The 20424-nt window shown below is 39.3% G+C and overlaps 1 protein-coding gene across 3 annotated transcripts in view; it reads left to right on the top strand.

Moving 5' to 3' along the window:
• LOC144685840 (protein phosphatase 3 catalytic subunit alpha-like) overlaps nucleotides 1–20424 on the top strand; it is a 492753-nt gene that overhangs the window by 340081 nt on the left and 132248 nt on the right. For all 3 annotated transcript variants that reach the window (XM_078550784.1, XM_078550785.1, XM_078550786.1), the window contains 2 exons: nucleotides 3801–3925; nucleotides 9668–9779. In XM_078550784.1, the coding sequence (XP_078406910.1) occupies nucleotides 3801–3925; nucleotides 9668–9779 (237 nt within the window). The remainder of the gene's footprint in view (nucleotides 1–3800; nucleotides 3926–9667; nucleotides 9780–20424) is intronic.

Genomic DNA, 20424 nt, shown 5'->3' with positions numbered 1-20424 from the left:
ATATTGACTTCTCTACCTATGTAGAAAGCCATCATTGCTAAAAATAACATAGCTAAATATGATTTTGCATTGTATGATGAAATCTTCAATTGCAGCTGTGGATTGTTGCAGACATTATTTGACAATTGTACACCTTTTTAATCTGTTACAGCACTGATGATTTGAGATGTCTTGATTAATACTATCACTACTTTACATTCTTCATATGTTATTAAGTTTAAAAGTTCAGAATTATCCTGTAATAAATATTCATCTAAATATTTGAAATGGCTTACAGTGTGTTAAGCAAATTATTTTCTAATTTTTACCACTGTAAATCAAAACATAAATCACAAAAAAGTCATAACATCTAATTACTTCAGATGATTTTAACTGTGCACCTTTTGTCTTAACAGTAAGGATAATTGTCCACTTATGTAAGCTATTTTTAAAAATTATCTTAGTACCCAGAAGTGGACCTGTAGCCGAAAACTACTGTGACTTGGATGTGACACACTGGAGAAAAATTATATATAATTTGTGTCCATTGTGTCAATGCAGTCTCCCTGCCATTAAAATCAGTGCTAACATTTCAGTAAGCAAGTGGTCAATTTGCAGAACAGCCTTCCTCAGGAGTTGGTGGAAGCAGCTTGTATTGGTGCATTCTATTGCAAATTAGATACTTTCTGAAAAGAATCTAACATTTTAGGATAGAGTATATGAGTAATTTGAGACATGATTTGTGGTAAGAGTAACATACTTGGCAGGAACGGATGATAATGGACCCAGAGCTCTCCGCCAGTGGGATTTTTCTCCTGTCATGTCTGGGTCTGTATAGTTGGTGTCTGTGGCCCTTGAAGGACCCCAAATGTAATGGTCCGACGGCACGAAGAGAAACCATTGCAGCAGATTTTTTAGCTATGATTGGATAGGTAAGAACTTAACCATTTGAAGGCAAATTCACTCAGCTAGACAACTGAAGAGAATTGGTGGAAAAGAATGGTGTGGTCAGCTGTGTCAAAGGCTGCAGACAGGTCAAGAAGGACAAGGAGGGTTAGTGTACCAGGGTCAGAATTACAGAGGATATTATTTATGACTTTGATTAGAGATGTGTCTGCTGTGGGCTGAGCAGAATCCAGATGAAGAGCTTCAGACGTGAAGTTGTGGTAGAGATAGAACAGAATTGGGAGGTGAAAACGTGTTCAAGGAATTGAGTGAGGAAAGAGGGCTTAAAGGTTGAGCAGTAGTTTGTAAAAACATTGGGATTGAGAGGTTGTTCTTTAGCAAAAGAATGTTGATGGCAGATTTGTAGGAATGAGGACAGTACCCAAAGGCAGAAAAATGTTTGCGTTTATATGATTATTACTTATGACCTCAGCATCCCATGTGCTTTACAGCCAATGAAGTACTTCTAAAGTAGAGTCAGTATGGTAATGTAGGAAACATGACAGTCAATTTGTGCACAGCAAGACCCCACCAGCAATGCTGTGATAATGATCAATGATAATAGATAGGACTTTAGAAATAGCACATGGCTTGCAGCTCTGGAAAAATCTGCTTTCCCTTATCCAGGCATTTTGTAAGCCTTCAGCTTATGAATATTACCACAGTAAATCTTCTTGCAAATCAGCAATAGATTTGTTATAATAATGTTAGCCCAATGCAAATAAAATAGATATCTGAAAGTTATTATAAACAATTATAGAACATTTTAAATACTCTCACTTTGCCTTTTCCTGTGATGTCTTCCCTTCTCCATTCTCTTATTTTCTTTGGTTTTCTTTATTTATTATTAACATACCCTACTCTATTTTATATGATTCAGAAGAGGTGTTGAATCCAAAAGTGAAATATTGAGGGTGATCTTTCTCTTGACCATGTTAATTTAAAATAAGTACAACTAGCTGCTGTTTCAAAATCATAGTTCTCTGTCTGCCAAGCTTACTAACCTCATCATAATGGACAATATGGTGAACAACTGGTGATTATTTTCTCCTCTAGAAGCATTTAAATTCTACCCGATCTACCTTTCAGCTTGAAATTTAGAAAATAATCCTGAAATTGAGTTAAAATAATGATTTGGAATAGTTAAGGATTCTGCAATGCCACTTACTGAACCCTCCTAATTGGGTCTTGTTGAGAGGATTTCCCTTAAAGGTACTTTGAGCGTTCAGACCATGGAGTTTCAATTTCTCTTCTCATGGCAAGCTTAAACTGCTGTAAAGAAATTTAGCATATCAGTAACCTAACATATAAGTCCATCCATTTATACAAATAGAAGCCTTGAGAACTCTGTTCAGGTTTCAGGGTTCTGTAACAAGAAAAATTATAATTTTCTGAGTATGCTGCCCTCTTTGAGCACCCTTTATAAATTACATTATTAAGTAAGATGTTGTACTCTTGTGTTGCTACATAACTTATATACACAGGATACAGGGATTCTCCTTTGATACTTTGTAACTTATTTGCACAACACTGCAGATGTTCCATTTTTATGTCAAACTATACACAAAATGTAAATGAAACTTAGGCGTGAATTATATTTTTAGATGAACCAACACCATTCTGTCCTTCCTTTGCTATTATTAATGTGTTTAAACCAAAAAACTATTAGTGTTTTAAGCAATCCTGAAACTGGGGTCCTACATCATAGTTCTTTTCTTTTTGAACTTCGACAGTGCAGGATTTAAATCATTTCTTGCATGGCTGCCAGAGTGATCTCCCTTCAATCACTATTCAGAATCACATGGCAGATGAGTTAACATAAGAAATAGGAACAGGAGTAGGCCATTTGGCCCCTTGAGCCTAATCCACCATTCAATAAGATTATGACTGATCTTCTATTCCAACTCCATTTTCTCACTTTATCCTTAAATTTCATTGGTGCACAAAAATCTATTAATCTCCGTCTTGAATATATTCAACAACTGAGTATCTACAGTCCTATGGGATAGAGAATGCTAAAGAGTAAAGAAATGTATCCTCATTTCAGTCCTATGTGGCCAAGCTCTTATCTTGAGACTATGATTCCTGGTTCTAGACTGTCCAGCAGGAGAAACAGCCTCTCAGTATCTTCCCTATCAAGTCCCTTAAGAATTTCAATGAGACCACCTCTCATTCCTCTAAACTCCAGATAATTCAAATCCATTCCACTCAATGTTTCCTCATAGGACAGTTCTCTCACTCCAGAAATAAACCTAATGAACCTTCATTGCACCAATCTAAAGCAATAATACCCTTCCTTAGGTAACAAGTACACAGTATGTCAGGTGTGGTCTCACCAATGTCCTATATAATTGCAGCAAGAGTTCCCTTCTCTTGGATTGCAACCCCCTTGCAATAAATGCTAACATATCAGCTGCTTTCCTGATTGCTTGTTTTACCTGCATGCTATGTTACTTTCAGTTTCTAGTTGATATGATTCCAGAACACCATGCATCCTGATTGAAACAGTGTTAGCTTTGAGACATTTTTTTTAAATGCAATGTAGTAAAATATTAACTGGTCTCCTCGCTGGTTGGGCTTGTACAGAACAAATGAATTACTATTCAGCTCCAAAAGCTGAAATGGTCCATGGTAAGTCTTCTAAAAAATCTAATGTAGGGCTTTGTTAACACTTTATAAGCACAAAGAAAGTTAATTTATCACAAAGAATTACATATAAAAATATAAACATTCCAACTTGCTTATTGGCAAAATGTGGAAATTAGCTGTCTATGGTATAAAATAAATAATTGAGTGTAGCATTATATTTATGTTTAACCTAATTTCACGAAAGTTACAGAGTCGTGTAAAGTTAACTCCTGTATTTTGTTTCCTAGTTTGCGGAGACATTCATGGTCAGTTCTTTGACTTGATGAAGCTCTTTGAAGTGGGTGGGTCACCAGCCACTACCCGCTACCTCTTTCTGGGAGACTATGTGGACAGGGGCTACTTCAGTATTGAGGCAAGTATTCTGTGTTTAGAAAGCATTGAATAATGTGGAATTTGTTATACACACATTTATTTAAAAAAATGAATATTTTCTTTTAATAGAATTTTATGTCATATAGTAAAATGTGTAGCTCTAAAATTGTTTCAGGTACATTTACTGTGTCAAGAAAGTATGGCCTAATTTATGTCCAGACCATTAATCTGTGTGATTTATAATTTTAGATGAAGCAACACTATTCTGTCCTTTCTTTGCTTTTATTAATGTGTTTAAACCAAAAAACTATTAGTGTTTTTGTATCCAAGTAAAGGTTATATATTGACACAGTCACACTTTCAGTCAGTGAATAAGACCTATGGTCCATCTAGCCCAGCTTTCAATAATATTCTCTTGATGCATTCCTAATAACATTGAATTTTAGGTTGATAGTGCTCAAATTCACCTTTGAAATGGAGCAGCCTAATTAGCTCCCTTTCCTTGACTTGTTGAGAAATACGCTAATAGGTTGACTACTACTGTCTATCTTCACTAATCAATATATGCATTGGGATTCCTACAGCTCCACGCACTATAAGATTGGGCTTATCAGCAACCTTGTAAATAGGGCCTGAGCCATTTGCTCACCATGCAAGCTTGATGCCGCAAAAGGGTACATTAAAGCTATCTTGCGGGATAATGGCTACCCCAACCAAATCATTGCTCTCTGTATGTTGCACATACTCATGAATGGGCCTAAGGCTGCCACTTTTGGAACCAAAAGTGCCCCGTCTACCTACCCTGGAAGGGTAAGATGTCTCAAAAAATTTGAGCTGTTTCATGGTGCTAATATGTAGTAGCAATATGAGTGGAATTCTCCACTAACAGGTTGCTGCTGTCAAGTAAAAAAGACATTCTGCCTATCACACAAATGAGTAATGTGGTATATGAATTTCAGTGCCGGTGTGATGCCAAGTATGTAAGCCATGCATCCCAATGACTGACTGGTGGATCATATCAAATAGCAAGTTCCTTCAGCTGTTCGCATAGGCAGAGTACTGACTGTACTCAACCAGCCAATACTTGCAAAACTCAGAACATAGTTTCCAACATTAGATGTGATTCTGTGATTGGACAGCACTTACTGAATAATCTCAAGTGTGCTAAGAATTACACTATCACCCAATTTAAGATTATCAGTTGGGCTTGCATGTGGCTCATTTACACTTGCTAGAAGCTACACATATTCATATGCAGTATATATATATATATATATATATATATGGACTGCAGAAATTTAAGAAGGCAGCTCACCACCACCTTCTCAGGGGCAATTATAGATGGGCAATAAATGCTGGCCTAGCCAGAGATGCCCACATCCCATGAATGGTGAAAAAAAGGACCCTGTCCTCTGTAAACAGAAATAATCTGTCCATGCATTGTGCCTTTTTCAATTAAACAAAAGCATGGGGGATAACGTTTCCCTGGTGCATTCCCCATGGCAATACCTTGACCAATCAGAGTCCACTTGCCAACCAATCAGCACCCTTCATTCATGCAGTATAAATTGTCGTACCCTTTGAAATTTGCTATTCTTGTGCCTGGCCTGATGAGTGCAAGATGAAAAGCTTTGACAGCATGTTTCTTTTTTTTTAGAAATTCTTAAAATATACAAAAATATGAATTAGGAGCAGGAGTAGGCCATTCCACCCCTCGGGCCTGCTCCCCCATTTAATAAGATCATGACTGATCTGTTTGTGGCCTCAACACCACATTCCCACCTAGGCCAATGCCCTTTGACTCCCTTGTTGGCCAAGAATCTATCTACCTTTGCCTTAAATATATTCATTGGCTCTGCCTCTACCACTCTCTGGGTGAGAGAGTTCTACAGACTCTCAATGTTCTGACAGAAAAAATATTCTGTTCATCTCCGTGTTAAATGGGAGCTCCCTTATTCTTAAACTCTGTCCCCTCATTCTGGTCTCTCCCACAAGGGGAAACACCATTCTGCCAAGCCCCTTTAGAATCTTATATGTTTCAATAAGATCACTTCATTCTTCTAAACTCCAATGGATACAGGCCCAACCTGTCCAAATGTACCTCATAAAATAACCCCCTCATCCCAGGAATAAGTCAAGTGAACCTTCTCTGAACTGCCTCTAATGCAAAATGAATAAATCTAGCAATTGATGGGCTGTCAGCAAAAAAAAAAGCCAATGACACCTGCCAGAATGTCACAAAGATATAAAGCTGGCATTGGTAAAAATGTCATCAGTTAGATTGTCCTAAAATCCCAAGAAGTTCACTTGTGTTTTTCAAAGACTGAAGTCTGTCACTCCCACCTGGTCTACGATTCATGTGGCTGCAGTCCCACACTATATGGTTGACTGTTAATGGCCTTGAAGTGACCTGGCAAGCCATCAATTATAAATAATCACTGCAAAGTTCTGTAATAATCAAAGGTTTAGATGGACAAAAATTGAGTGAGTTGAGGCCAGTTGAACCCACAAAGCTTTATTACTAACACATGGTGCTTGAGTTCTGGAAAGATGTTTCACAGACCAGTCAAGCATCAGTCTGACACAGTCATACTAACAGAATTTTTTCTAACAACCAAGATTCTGGATTACTCAACACACATGCCTGGTTGTGCCTTGTCACATGTGTGGGCTCGATCCACCAGTCAGCTGGACTTAGCCCTAGGAGTGCTCAACCTTGATTCTGGATCTTACTAAGTTTCTTGACAGATATGAAACAGGGCTAACAAAATCTCTTGCTGATTGCCACATAATACCTCTCCTCAGCTGATGAATCAATATTTTTCAATGTTGAGAACTACTTGGAGGAAACACGGATGAAAGCCAGGATACACATTGTGCACTAGGTTGGCCCACAGTGTTCACCATCAAGTGACTTCGTAGTTTCACCACAGACCAAATCCTGAAGGGCATAGCTACCAAGCTGAGTAGATGGTAAATGAACCCACACATTAGAGTGACCTACTTAATTCCATACTTACAAACATAATTGTTGCAGACAGATCTGTCCACAACAGCGTTGATTTGACCAAACAGTTCTTATGAAGATAAAGTCTTGTTTCCACAATGTAGATGTTGTGAAGTTGTGTTGTAAAGTTACTGCTGAGGGGCATTTAAAGACAGATCTAGCAATCCAAAGGTGGAACTACTGACCCTCTAATCATATGGACTGTCAATCAGATCAGGACTTTACAATTTTTAAAATTTGTTCATGGGATGGGCAAAATGCTGGCAAGGCCAACATTAATTGCCCACCCCTAATTGCCCTTGAGAAGCAAGTGATGAGCTGCTAACATAATCTTTAATCCTATGGTCTAGCATATCTCTAGCTCTTCCACCACTCTGAAGCCAGAAGACCGACCACAATTCAGTGAAGTGTTTGCCAGGAGTAGCACACTATCCACAGAGCTAGGTAGTCCCACTCAGAGAAATGACCTGTAGTCCTACCTTAAGAATGGCGGTAGACAACTAAAAGGAAAATAAGACTTTCTGAACATCTCCACCCTCAACCAAGATTGATCTCAGCACATACATGCAAAAGAACATCTTTGGATTTCACCATTGACCAGAAGCTTAACTGGACCAACGGTATCAATAGGTTGGGTATTAGGCCATGACAGAAGCTGGGGTTCTCCGCAAGCATGGCTCACCCGTTGATCCCTTGAAACCTCCACCAGCTACAAGACTCAAGTCAGAATTGTAATGGAATAATTACCATTCATCTGGATTGGTGCAGCTGCAATAACACTCAAGAAACAAAACACAATACAGGACAAAGCAGGACTTCATCAGTTTCCCTGCCCTGGACTTACGATCTTCCCTGACACTGACACACTGTGGCTGCAGTACCCTTGATCTTATGCAATCCGTTGCATTGACTAATCAAGGCTACTTGATCAGCCCAGCTCAACAACATCAAAAATTATATTTATATAGCACCTTTAACATAATGAAACACTCCAAGGCATGCCACAACATTATATAACAAAATATGAAACCACGCCACATAAGGAGATATTGGGTCAGATGACCAAAAGCTTGGCCAAAGTGGTAGGTTTTATGGAGCTGTTTTAAAGGAGGAAGGCAAGAGTTGTAGGGAGGGAATTCCAGAGCTTGGAGCCTAAGCAGGTAAAGGCATGGCCACTAATGGTAGTCCAATTATAATTGGGAATGCACTAGAGGCCAGATTTAGAGGAGCACAGAGGTTTGAGGGGTTGTAGGAGATTACAGAGATAGGGAGAGGATGGTGCGGCCATGGGGGAATTTAAAAACAAGGATGAGAATATTAACATCAAGACGTTGTTTGACCTGGACCCAATGTAATTCAGTGGTCAAAAGGGTGATAGGTTAATGGGACTTGCTGCGAGTTAAGACATGGACCGCTGAGTTCTGGGTGACCTCAAGTTTATGGAGAGTAGGATGTGGGAAACCAGACAGTAATGTGTTGGAATTGTCCAATCTAAAGATAACGAAGGCATGAATGAGGGTCTCAGTATCAGATGATCAGAGACGGGCAATGATATGGAGATGAAAATAGGCGATTTTAGCAATGGCATGAATATGAGATTGGAAGCTCATCTTAGGATCAAATGTGACACTAGGTTTGCAAACAGACTGGTTCAATCTCAGGCTGTTGCCAGGGAGAGGAATGGTATTGGTAGCTAGGGAACAGAGTTTGGAGTGGGGACCTAAAACAATGGTTTCAGTCTTCACAATGTAACCCCTTCTGCCAAGAAGGACAAAAGCAGCAATGTCCTGGCAATGCAAATATCTCCAAGTTTTCCTCAGAATCACACAGGATCCTGACCTGGGCATAAGTCATTGTTTTTGGGTCAATATTCTGAAATTTCCTGTCTAATACAAGAAAAAGGACTGCTGCTGCTCATGGAGAAGACCTATTGCCTTGATAGACTAGAAATGGATAATACATGTGTGGCTTTGTCAATTATGTCTACATCCCGTGAATACATTTTTATTGAAACTATTGCTCTTGGGCTTGAAATAAATTTGTATACACTCTTTATTCTAGATTATAGCAGCTGAAAGTTGCTATTATTTTAAGGTAACTTTGAAATTGAATTGTAATAATTTAGCAACAACTGTTTTAAACATATTTTCTATCATATAATCCTGAAAAATATATTTAAAAATAGCCTACCTCACATAATGATCTAAACTGTGTCACACTGATCCAGTTTAACAATCAAAAGGCAAATTGAAATGCTTTTGTTATGACACCAACCATTGCGGAGAACGTGTGGAGAATCTAAAATTTATGATTGCAAACCACTGACCTAGGAGACTGCATTCTTCACAATGAGAGATAGGCACCATGTAGCACTATTAAACTGTTTCTTTATTATATTAAAAATTACTTAAAGTATGTGACTTGTCTATCTAATCTTTATGGTGCACATGACATTATGCACAATGTTGTTGAATATTATTGATAGCAATATGACATGATAAACTTTTTCAGATATTATGTGACAAAATATGAAAATTACAGTAATTGGGGTTGAAAATGCTGGCTGATATTGGGTGCATGGGTTGTTTATCGTCATGGTATTTCAGTCTTCACAATGCAACCCCTTCTGCCAAGAAGGACAAGAGCAGCAATGTCATGGCAATGCAAATATCTCCAAGTTTTCCTCAGAATCACACAGGATCCTTTTAAGAAATATTATAGATGCTTTTTATTACTATCATAAGATTAATTCCTAAATTATTTATTTTTATACAGTGCGTTTTGTATCTGTGGTCGTTGAAAATCCTGTATCCAAAGACACTGTTTTTACTCCGTGGAAACCATGAGTGTAGACATTTGACAGAATATTTCACTTTCAAACAAGAATGTAAGTACCTTTACACCACAACTAAAGTTTTTAGCGAAAGCTGAGACCCATGGAATTGAACGCAAATTATTGGCCTGGTTAGGAAATAAGCTGAGTAACAAGAGGCAAGAGGTAGGAATAATGGGCAAGAACTCTAATTGGCAGGGAGTGACTCGTGCTACCCCACAAGGACCTGTATTGGAGCGTATCTATTCACCATATTTATCAATGACTTAGATGATGGGATAGAAAGATACATATCCAAATTTGCCAACGACACAAAGATAGGTGGCATTGAATCATAGAATAGTTACAGCACAGAAAGAGGCCATTCTGCATCCATGTGGCCCTCTTTAAAAGCAACTTAGCTAATGCCACCGCCCCCATCTTTTCTCTGTGGTCCTGCAAACTTAGAGAATTATAGAAGCAGTAAGCATTGTAAGCAATGTCAATGGAAGCATTAAATTACAAAGAGATATTGATAGATCAAATGAATCGGCAAAAGTGTGACAATGTAGGCAAATGCAAGGTCATCTACTTTGGACCTAAAAAGGACAAAACAAGGTACTTTCTGAATGATGAAAAACTAAAAATGGTGAAGGTCCAAAGAGACTGTTGGCTTCAAGTATATAAATCATTAAAATATCATGAACAGTTACAATAAATAATCCAAAAGGCTATATTTAGGGGACTAGAATGTAAGGGCAGGGATGTCATGCTTCAAACATCGTTACAATCCCCATGGGGATCCATAAACCAAAATGGCCAAATTTACCAAGCAACCCCGAAATGAAGAAATTACCAGACAAGATTTCACTTTTTGTAACTTCTACTTTATCGCGAGTCAGAGTCAATATAAATTAAACATAGATTAACAGGCAAATCAAGATCAATACAAACCATGAATTACACATGGAATAGCAGATATAACAGAGACTTTCCTACTGATTTTCTAGACAGTCCTCTCCACCTGCATGGTTCCAGTTTGGCCACACAGTTCTTTCAAGCAGAATTCCAGTCCCTTTCCTTCAAGGACTTAGCCAATTCTCCATAGATAGCAGCTTCCATGTACAAAAGGGTTCTACCCATACAATCTTCCCTGTATGGCGCACTTCTTTCTAGAACCTTTTCAACTCCCAGCTCCCATCATTCCTGGTAGTGTGCATCTACCGATCTATCAGAACTGCCTTTGCCTTCGCATAGTATGGCAAATTCTGAGCATTCAATCGTTTGAAAGTGAAAGAAACAGTGGTAGCAGTCATAAATATGCTTTTTGGCCATTCAGGAACCCAGCTCCCCAACTCAGCTTCCTGACCACCTCTTCTCCTGCTTTTCTCTTTGTTGTCTGTGTGTCACATGACCTCAATATCTTAACTTCCTTCCTGTTGATAGTACTTCAAAGTCAAATGGTCCAGTATTTCTTATCATCCAAAAATTATAATTGATTCCTTTATAATTGATATAAATTCTTAAAAGGCCTTTTCAAGCATTAAAAAAAACACAGAATCACTGACCATTTTAAAATAATTATAAAGTTTCCTTACTGTTACTGCCTCCAGATCAAAGGCCATCACACTATATAACGCTCTGGTTAGACCACACTTGAAGCACTGTGATTAGTTTTGGGCACCACAGCTTAGGAAGGATTTATTGGCCTTGGACGAGTGCAGCTTAGGTTTACCCAAATAATAGCTGGACCCCAAGGGTTAAATTATGAGGAGAAATTACATAAACTAGATTGATTTGATTGAATTTTTCAAAATATTAAAGGGAACAGATAGGGTATATAAAGAGAAACAATTTCCCTTGGTTGGGTTGTCTAGGAATAGGGGAATAGCTTAAAAATTAGAACCAGACCTTTCCCGAGTGAAATTAGGAAACATTTCTACATACAAATGGTGGGAGAAGTTTGGAACTCTCTTCCACAAACAGTAATTGATGCTAGATCACCTGTAGATTTTAAATCTGATATTGATGGGGTTTTCTTAACCAAAAGTATTAAGAGCAATGGACCAAAGGTGGGTATGAAGTTAGGCTGCAGATCAGCTACCATCTCATTGAGAAGTGGAACAAGCTGAAGGGCTAACTATCCTACAAATGTTCCTATGTTCCTACAACATACTTTACTAGTTTAACATGTGTTTACTTTAAGTTCTATACAATTTATTCCAACAAAGTTGATCACAGTGTTACTCTAGCCAGCAGGCCTTCCTTATGTTAAGCGTTAAAGTGCTCTAATCATTCATTTATTCATTTAAGTTCTTATAATGCATTCTTTAAAGCACAATGTCAAATATAGAATTATGTGTGTTATCTCTAAAATAAAAATCAATACCAGGATACTGAAGCTAACTGAAACACAACTGGGAAGTTTCAAGGTAATATTCTATGCAATAGGTTGTTGTTCCCAACTGTACATAATTTATTTGCAGATAATGTTATTGGTATAATCATTTTATCTCAATAAATTGAGAGGGTCCTTGCCATTAGTTTACTGCTATTTTATTATATTTTTATCTTTTTATGTTAGACCAGTTTTTGAGATCAGACATATTTATTAACAGTGACATGGCAAAAGTTAATAGCCAATGATTTTTAATTGATTAAAAAGCAAAATAATTCAAAAGTCTTCAGTCATATATTTATAACCTGACATGGTATCACTAAAAGTTGTGCCACAGGTTGGCAAGACCATTAAAAAGCAAACCAAGCACTAGGTTTTATTTCTAGAGGAACAGAATTGAGAAGTAAGGAAGTTATACTAAGCTGGTATCAAACCTTGGTTTGACCCCACAAGAGTATTTTGTGCATTTCTGGTCACCATTTGATAAAAAGGACAGATGCACTGGAGAGAATACAGTGAAGATTTATGAGGGTGATACCAGAAATGTGAGGTTATACTTATCAGGAAACAATTGACAGGCTGGTTCTCTTCTCATGAACAGAAAAGGCAGAAGAGTGACCTAATAGAAGTCTTTTAAACTATGAAAGGTTTTGATAGGGGTGATACAAAGAGAATGTTTCCTCTGGTTTGGAAGAGCATAACTAGATGCCATCAATATGAGATGGTTACCAAGAAATTCAATAGGGAACTCAAAAGAAATTCCTTCCCCTAAAGAGTGGTAAGAATATGGAACTCGCCGCTACAGGGAGGGGTTGAAGCGAATAGTATGGATGCATTTAAATGGAAACTAGACAAACATGAGAGGGAGAAGGGACTTGATGGTTATGATGGTAGATTCAGGTGAGAAGAGATGGGAGGGGGATGGGAGCATAAACACCTGCATGGACTGGTCAGGCCAAATGATATGTTTCTATGCCATATATCCTATGTAACCCTATAATTGTACCATTTCAATGCAATTATTTTTGACTCTTTATATTTTATTTATATGTGGGATTGTCTGTCTATCCTAAAATCTAGCATTGAATGATGATGGGGCTAAATTAGATAAACCCTGAAATAGCTGTGGGGACCATGATGTGCTATTAATCCACTCTTGTTCAATGTAATGCAGCCTACAAGCCAACTTCGAGCTGCCTGCTGATTTGAATGATTGCTAGGTGTAGTCAGCACTAACTTGCTGTTCATTGTTTACACTCACATGTTGGGAGCTCAAAACTGTAATTTCCTAGCACCACTTAAAGCTATTTATATGGCTCAAAGATAGCATGCAACATGTAAAGGGGAGGTGCATTGTAGCTGGAGTTGTCATAGGGGAAGTGAATCTGACCGGGGAATCGGTGAAGAATGGCATAACATGGCAGGCTCCGAGGTTTTCAGGTATTTCACTGGAGACCTTGCTGGAGGAGGTGGAACGTTGCAGTCCTTTATCCATAGGGGAGGCCAGGAGATCCTCCAGACACATGTTCAAAAGACAGTTGGAGCAGGTAGCCATGAGGGAGTCAAGCCCCGAAGACATGGATGCTGTGCATCAAGAAGTTCCCTGATCTCACATGAGTGGTCAAGGTCAGTGCATACATATCTGAACGCCATATGCTACCAGTTGCACCACTAGCCCCAAACATTGCATAAATTACAACAATCCCATCACTGATTTATCAATCAGAACCCATTCCTAGCATCCACATGTTTTACCTCACTCTCATTCATTTAGAACTGCTGCAAACCTCACACCCACATCTCACAGCTTGTGTGCACTGCCAACTATTCAACCAAGATAGTCACATCAACCAAACAGATTCAAGATACTTAGTGACACATTTCCCACTCTCTTTGCAAGACAAGGTAGTGCATTATGGCAGGAGGCACTGACAGGAGGGGGTTAGGTGTACTTGCATGTTCTAATCCCAATGGAAGAAATGCCAAAAACTGTGACCTTGGTTAGCGTTCATGCTCAAACTGTTGAAGAAGATGATATCCTCATACCTAATCCCCTTCCCACATTCTACCTCCCCCTCATCTCATAATATCTTCTGATTTACAAGCATCTCCTCCTTTTCCTTACACCCTCATCACAACCATAACTTTGTGCCTTTCTTCTTTCAGATAACCAAGAGGTGCAACCTGTCCAGGCAGTAGAAGAACACCAAGAAGAGAGTGATAATGAGGATGCATCGCCATTCTTGATTTCAAAGTTGCATCCACCAGCTCAGATACTGACACTGCATGTACTTTAGAGGCGATATTAGAACTGGGGTTTGCATGTGGTGAAACACCATACAAGAGTAGGCAGGGATCAACGATAACACAGGTGCCAGCTCATTGGAGGGTGAGGTTGCACACCGCTTCTACTGAGGAAGACTCAGTTGACACTTGACAGCATGACAAAGAAGGCTGATGGGTATGCACAACAAAGTACTTGGTCCATTGAGAAGCTTGCCAGGAAGTGTGCAGTCAATGTCAAGGAACATGTAGGAGCCCGGCACCAACTTTGCACGGAACTTGGAGCCCACTCTCTTCAGCATGGTGGCTAACTCTAAAAGCACATTTGAAGTCCCAACCATGATGCAGTGTCTGATGTCAAATGTCTCAGCTTCTATTGTGTCACATCCACCTTCCACAGGAAGTGTGATTGCTGCAGTGGATGCTCAAACTGAAGTCATGCAAGCTCACTTCATTGCTCGGCAAGCTCAGACTGCTGCCAACGTGGCTGTGGATTTCAGTATACATAAGGTCCTTGCAGGCTGTCACAGCAGTCCAGCAATCTGTCTCCCAACAGATTGCTCAGATTTCTAATATGCTTCCCCAGGGGAGTGTCAGTGGTTCTATGGGGCATAAACCTACTGCCCTTTCACAGAAGACAGCATGCATTCTTCTATGCCTGACACTCCACCAGCGCAGTTTTGGTAATCAGTTAGCCAACCAACCCAGCCTGCTATTGACATTGATGAGATGGTGCAACTGGCCTTCTGAGCCCAGAGCTGCTTGAGGTCTTCTTCCTTGGCCATCTGCATCCTATACTGAGAGTCAGCAGTTTCCCACTAGCCATTCTGTAGCCATCAGGGTAGCAGAACCTAGAAACACTAGGATAGGCAAAAGCACGTGGAAGACAGGCACAAAGAGTGCACAAGGATGATTAGTAGACTTTGATGTGCATTATGGCATGGTTTCATTGATACCTTTGGTTTGGAATGTATATTCTATGGTGGCCTTTGGTTTTGTATTGCAGTCAAATGGATGCTGTGATGGTCACACAGAAGGAAGGTAAAATGTGAGAACTGCTGGTATATAAGGAATTTGGGTTGCAATCACTTGTATCACACTCAGATAAGTTCTTCAGTGCCAACCTAGACAGAAAGGGACTGTCTAGGTTGCCTTCTCCCTTTTCTTTCCTCCTCTGCTACTTGTTCATTTTTTAAATTTTTCCTCTCCTGATGCTCCTTTGTCTCAGCTTCTGGCCATTTAGCTGGCTGCAAGGGCAACCCTCGCATGATGATAAGGTTGCAGCATGCAGCAAACCACGACAAATTTTGACACCGGCTCTGCAAGTGCAGCAATGCTCCACCAGAGTGGTCCAGGCAGCAGAAGCGTTTTTTCAGCACTAATGATCTTACCTATCATATTTTGCGTGGCATCATTGCTTTCATTGTAAGCATGCTGTGTTCTTGTGCATGGGTTGCACACAGGACCCATCAGTCATGCCATCAGTAATAACCCTTGTCACCCAGTAACCACCCTTTGGATTGCTGTGGCAGCTCAAATGCAGCTGGCACAGCAGACTGCTGTAGAATGAAGTCATCATGACTGCAGTCAAGAGACCAGGAATTGAGCTGCATTATTCACTGTCTATGGTCACACATCAGGCTGTTGAGGAAATTGAATCCCTTTTGGTTCAGTATAAGACAGAGTTGACATGCAACACCCTTAGTGATTTGTGTGTAGACAATGGCAACTTGCGCCATCCAGCAGTCCTAGCAAAACCATATGTGCAATCTGCCTGTTTCTCTCTGACAAGAAAGAATGAAAGAATTGACTAAAGAGCCTCAGTGATCTTCCTTATGCAACAGTGGACAGCAAACTGTGAGATGTTACAACAAGCCCCAGCTCCAGCCTGACACCTAAAAGTTCATCACCATGGTCACCTTCACAGCCACTGGTAGTGCAGTTTGTGCTCTGTTCTGAAGTTGAAGTTATGGCTTCAACAGGTCTCGGATTTCAGTGAGGATATTTGTACAGTCATCTCAAACATTGTTCTTCCTTGAGGTTCAGGGAGGAGAATTGGTCCCTGAACACCCAGGGTTTATATGGCCTCCTGATGAAAGCCCTTCTTCACTTCCTTCTCCTCTCTCTTCTGGCAGCTTGTCCTGCTCTGTATGGGCTCTATTCATTCTCCCAATCATGCTGTATTGCAAGGGGAATGTCTACTTGTGCTCCTATGCCTAAAAACAAGTGGTTTGTGAAGAAACATTGAAGTCAGCAAAAAATCCTTCAGCACTTGATACATCATCTGTGTAGACCTTTGGAACTTGAAATAATGATGGAAAGCACTAAACATTAATAGAATTATATGCAACAGCCTGGAGAAATCAATCAGCAACTTGCCTGTAATTGGTTAATGATCCTTTTAAATAGCACAGGTGGATAATCCTTAAAAACATAAGAATAAAAGAAATAAGAGGAGTCAAGCATATGGCACCTCAAACCTGTTTCACCAGCATGACTGATCTTTGGCTTCAACTCCACTTTCTCACCTGTTCCCCACATGCCTTGATTCCTCGAAAAACCAAAAATATGCCCAACTCAGTCTTAAATAGATTCAACGATGAACCATCCACAACTCTCCAGGGTAGAGAACGCCAAAGACTCTCAGACCTTTGAGTGAAAAAAATTCTCCTCATCTCACCCCTGCATAATTGGCCCTTATCGCAAGATGGGGGCGGTGGTCAGATAGCTCAGTTGGCTAGAGTTTGTAGCAGAATGATGCCAAACGCACGGGTTCAATCCCTGTACCGGCTGTGGTAGCTCATGGAGGCCTGCATTCTCACCTTGCCCACGCTTGCGGAGTGGTGCCTTTGTAGCTATATATAACTAATTGTCCAACTCTAATGGAGAGAGATGCCTATGGTCCTTTATGGACTATGGCTAATTACTTTACCTTATCCTGAAACTGTGTCTGTGTATTCTGGATTCCCCAGCCAAGGAAACAGCCTCTGTGTCTACCCTGTCAAACCCCTTCAGAATCTTGTATGTCTCATTCTTCAGAACTCCAGAGAATATGTAAAATAAGGTTAAAATGCAGGTAGGGACATTCATTGGATAATTAAATGTGCACATATAAAGAGACACTTAGTGACATTGATGGTCGGTTGTAGAGTTTGGAAATATACATTTGTAATGTATCACTTCATGAATAAATCTAAAACTGAGTAAAAGTTAACTGCTGGACACAAAAAACACAAGAATTTGAAGCAGGAGTAGGTGATTCGGCTCCTTGAGCTTGCTCTGCCATTCAATAAGATCATGGCTGATCTGAATGTGGCCTCAACTCCACCTTCCTATCTGCGCCCCCATACCCTTGACTCCCTTGTTGATCAAAAATATATCCAACTCAGCCGTGAATATATTCAATGAGCTATCCTTTCCTGCTCTCTGGGGAAGAGAATTCCATGGACTAATGACCCTCTAAGAGAAAAAGAATACTCCTCATCTCATTCTTAGATGGGAGACATTTTTTTTAATTGTGTCCCCTAGTTCTAGACTCCCCACAAGGAGAAACATCTTCACAGCATCCACCCTGTCGTCCCCTCAGTATCTTAACTGTTTCAATGTGAAGACCTCTCATTCTTCTAAATTCCCAGGGTTATAGGCCAAGCCTGTTCAATTTTTCCTCATCTGATAACTCCTTCATTCTAGAGTTTGGCTGAGTGAACTACTTCTAATGCAATTATATCCTTTCTTAAGTATGGAGACCAAAACTACACACAATATTCCAGATGCGGTCTCACAAAGGCTCTGTACAGCTGTAGCAACACTTTCATACTTTTATATTCGATTCTCTTGCAACAAATGCCAACATTTGATTTGCTTTCCTAATTACTTGCTGTACTTGCATACCAACATTTTGTGATTCATGTAGCAGGACTGTAGATCTCTCTCCATTTAAATAATATGCTGCTTTTCTATTCTTCCTGCCAAAGTGGACAAGTTCACATTTTCCCACATTATACTCCATCTATCAAATTTTTGCCCACTCACTGAACCTAACCACCTGTCAGAAGTTTAACAGTATAGACCCAATTTACTCAGTCTCTCATCAGCAGACAACCCTCTCATGCCGAGAACCAATCAAGTGAACCTTCGCTGTACTACCTCCAATGCAAGTATATCCTTCTTTAAATATGGAGACCAAAACTTGGCACAGCAATGGCCTTACCAAAGCTCTATATAATTGTAGCAAGACTTCCTTATGCTTGGACTCCAATCACCTTGCAATAAAGGTCAAAAAGCCATTTGCCTTCTTAGTTGTTTTCTGTACCTACATGCTAACTTCCTGTGTTCCTTGTATGAGTACACCCAAATCTCTCTGAACATTAATAAGTTTCATGCCTTTTAAAAAATAATCTGTTTTTCTACTCTTACCACCAAAGTGCATAACCTCACACTTTCACACATTATACTGCATCTGCCACCTTGCTGCCCACTCACTTCAATGGTTTATGTCTCTTTACAGCATCTTTGTATCCTCCTCACAGCTCGCATTCCCATCTAGCTTTGTATCATCAGAAAACTTACATTACTCTGTCTGCTTATCTAAGTTAATTTAGATTGTAAATAACTGAGGCACTAGCATTGATTCTTGTGGCACGCCGCTAGTCATAGCCTGCCAACTTGAAAATGCCCTGTTTATCTCTACTCCATGTTCTCTGCCTGTTAACAGATCCTCTGTCCATGCTAATATATTACTTGTGGTCCCCAAAAATGGGTGCAAATGACCCCAGTTTATCACCTGTGCTTTCCCAAGCTCATTGGATGAGCTTCTATTGACCCCATTCATTTGTTTGATTCATTGTAACTTTTCTCCCCATTGCACAAGGCTCCCCTAACCATAACAATGAAAATTCAAATGAATACTCAGATTAATCAAATTCTTTTGTTGGTGAAGTGAAGAAAGCCTTTTAGAATAGATCTAGCCTTTAAAACATTAACTTCAAAAACAATTGTTGATTTCCTAATATTTTAAGTTTAACACAAAATGAAGCTGGAACATATCAAATTCAGACTTACTTCTTCAGTGTTATAATGTCTAAAAGTCATGGTTATTTTGACAGCCTTTTTAAAAAAAAAATTAAGCCTGCATCAGTATTTTATTCCACATTGTTGCAAAAACACTAAGTTAAAAATGATTACTACTTAATAAAAGCTTGAAAATCATCGAATTAGGAACAGGCAAACAGATGTATTGGCAGTGAAAAAATTACTGATTGAATTTGTTGTGCGACAACCATCTATGAGATCTTGGACTTAAAACATTATAAAAATGTGCATATTCATTGTATATTAGCCATTAATAATACTTTTATGAACTTAAAGGATAATTTGGGTTGTATTCATCTAATTGAACTTTAATTACTGTAGTTTGTGAATGCATTATCCCTAATGGGAAAATAATTATTTTCTTCAAGCTTCAAAAAATAGTCATTTTGTGGCTTCTAACTTACCATACATATGAAAATTTGTTTCAAATAACACATATAAGTTATTTTATGTTCTATCTTTTAAAAAAAAGTATTTCACCTGAGCAATTCAAATCAGTTACCTCTTCATTTTAATATTATCTGCCCTTTAAAAACTAACTTGCAGGTACAGCAGGCAATTAGGAAGGCTAATGGAATGTTGGCCTTTATTGCAAGCGGATTTGAATACAGGAGTAGTGATGTCTTGCTTCAATTGTTTAGCAGCTTAGTTAGACTGCAGCTGGAGTAGTGTGTGCAGTTTTGGTCCCCTTACTTCAGAAAGGATATTGTTGCCATAGAGGGAGTGCAATGAAGGTTCACCAGACTTGTTCCAGAAATGATGGGACTGTCTTATGAAGGGAGATTGGGGAAACTGGGCCTGTGTTCTCCAGAGTTTCGAAGAATGAGGGGGTGATCTCATTTAAACCTACAAAATACTTAAAGGAATAGACAGCTTAGTTGCAGGCAAGATGTTTCCCCTTGTTGGGTAGTCTAGAACCAGGGGACACAATTTCAAAATAAGGGCGAA

This window comes from Cetorhinus maximus, chromosome 10 (assembly GCF_964194155.1).
Source record: "Cetorhinus maximus chromosome 10, sCetMax3.hap1.1, whole genome shotgun sequence".
NCBI classification, from domain to species: Eukaryota; Metazoa; Chordata; class Chondrichthyes; order Lamniformes; family Cetorhinidae; genus Cetorhinus; species Cetorhinus maximus.
This window is presented reverse-complemented; position numbering and strand designations above follow the sequence as displayed.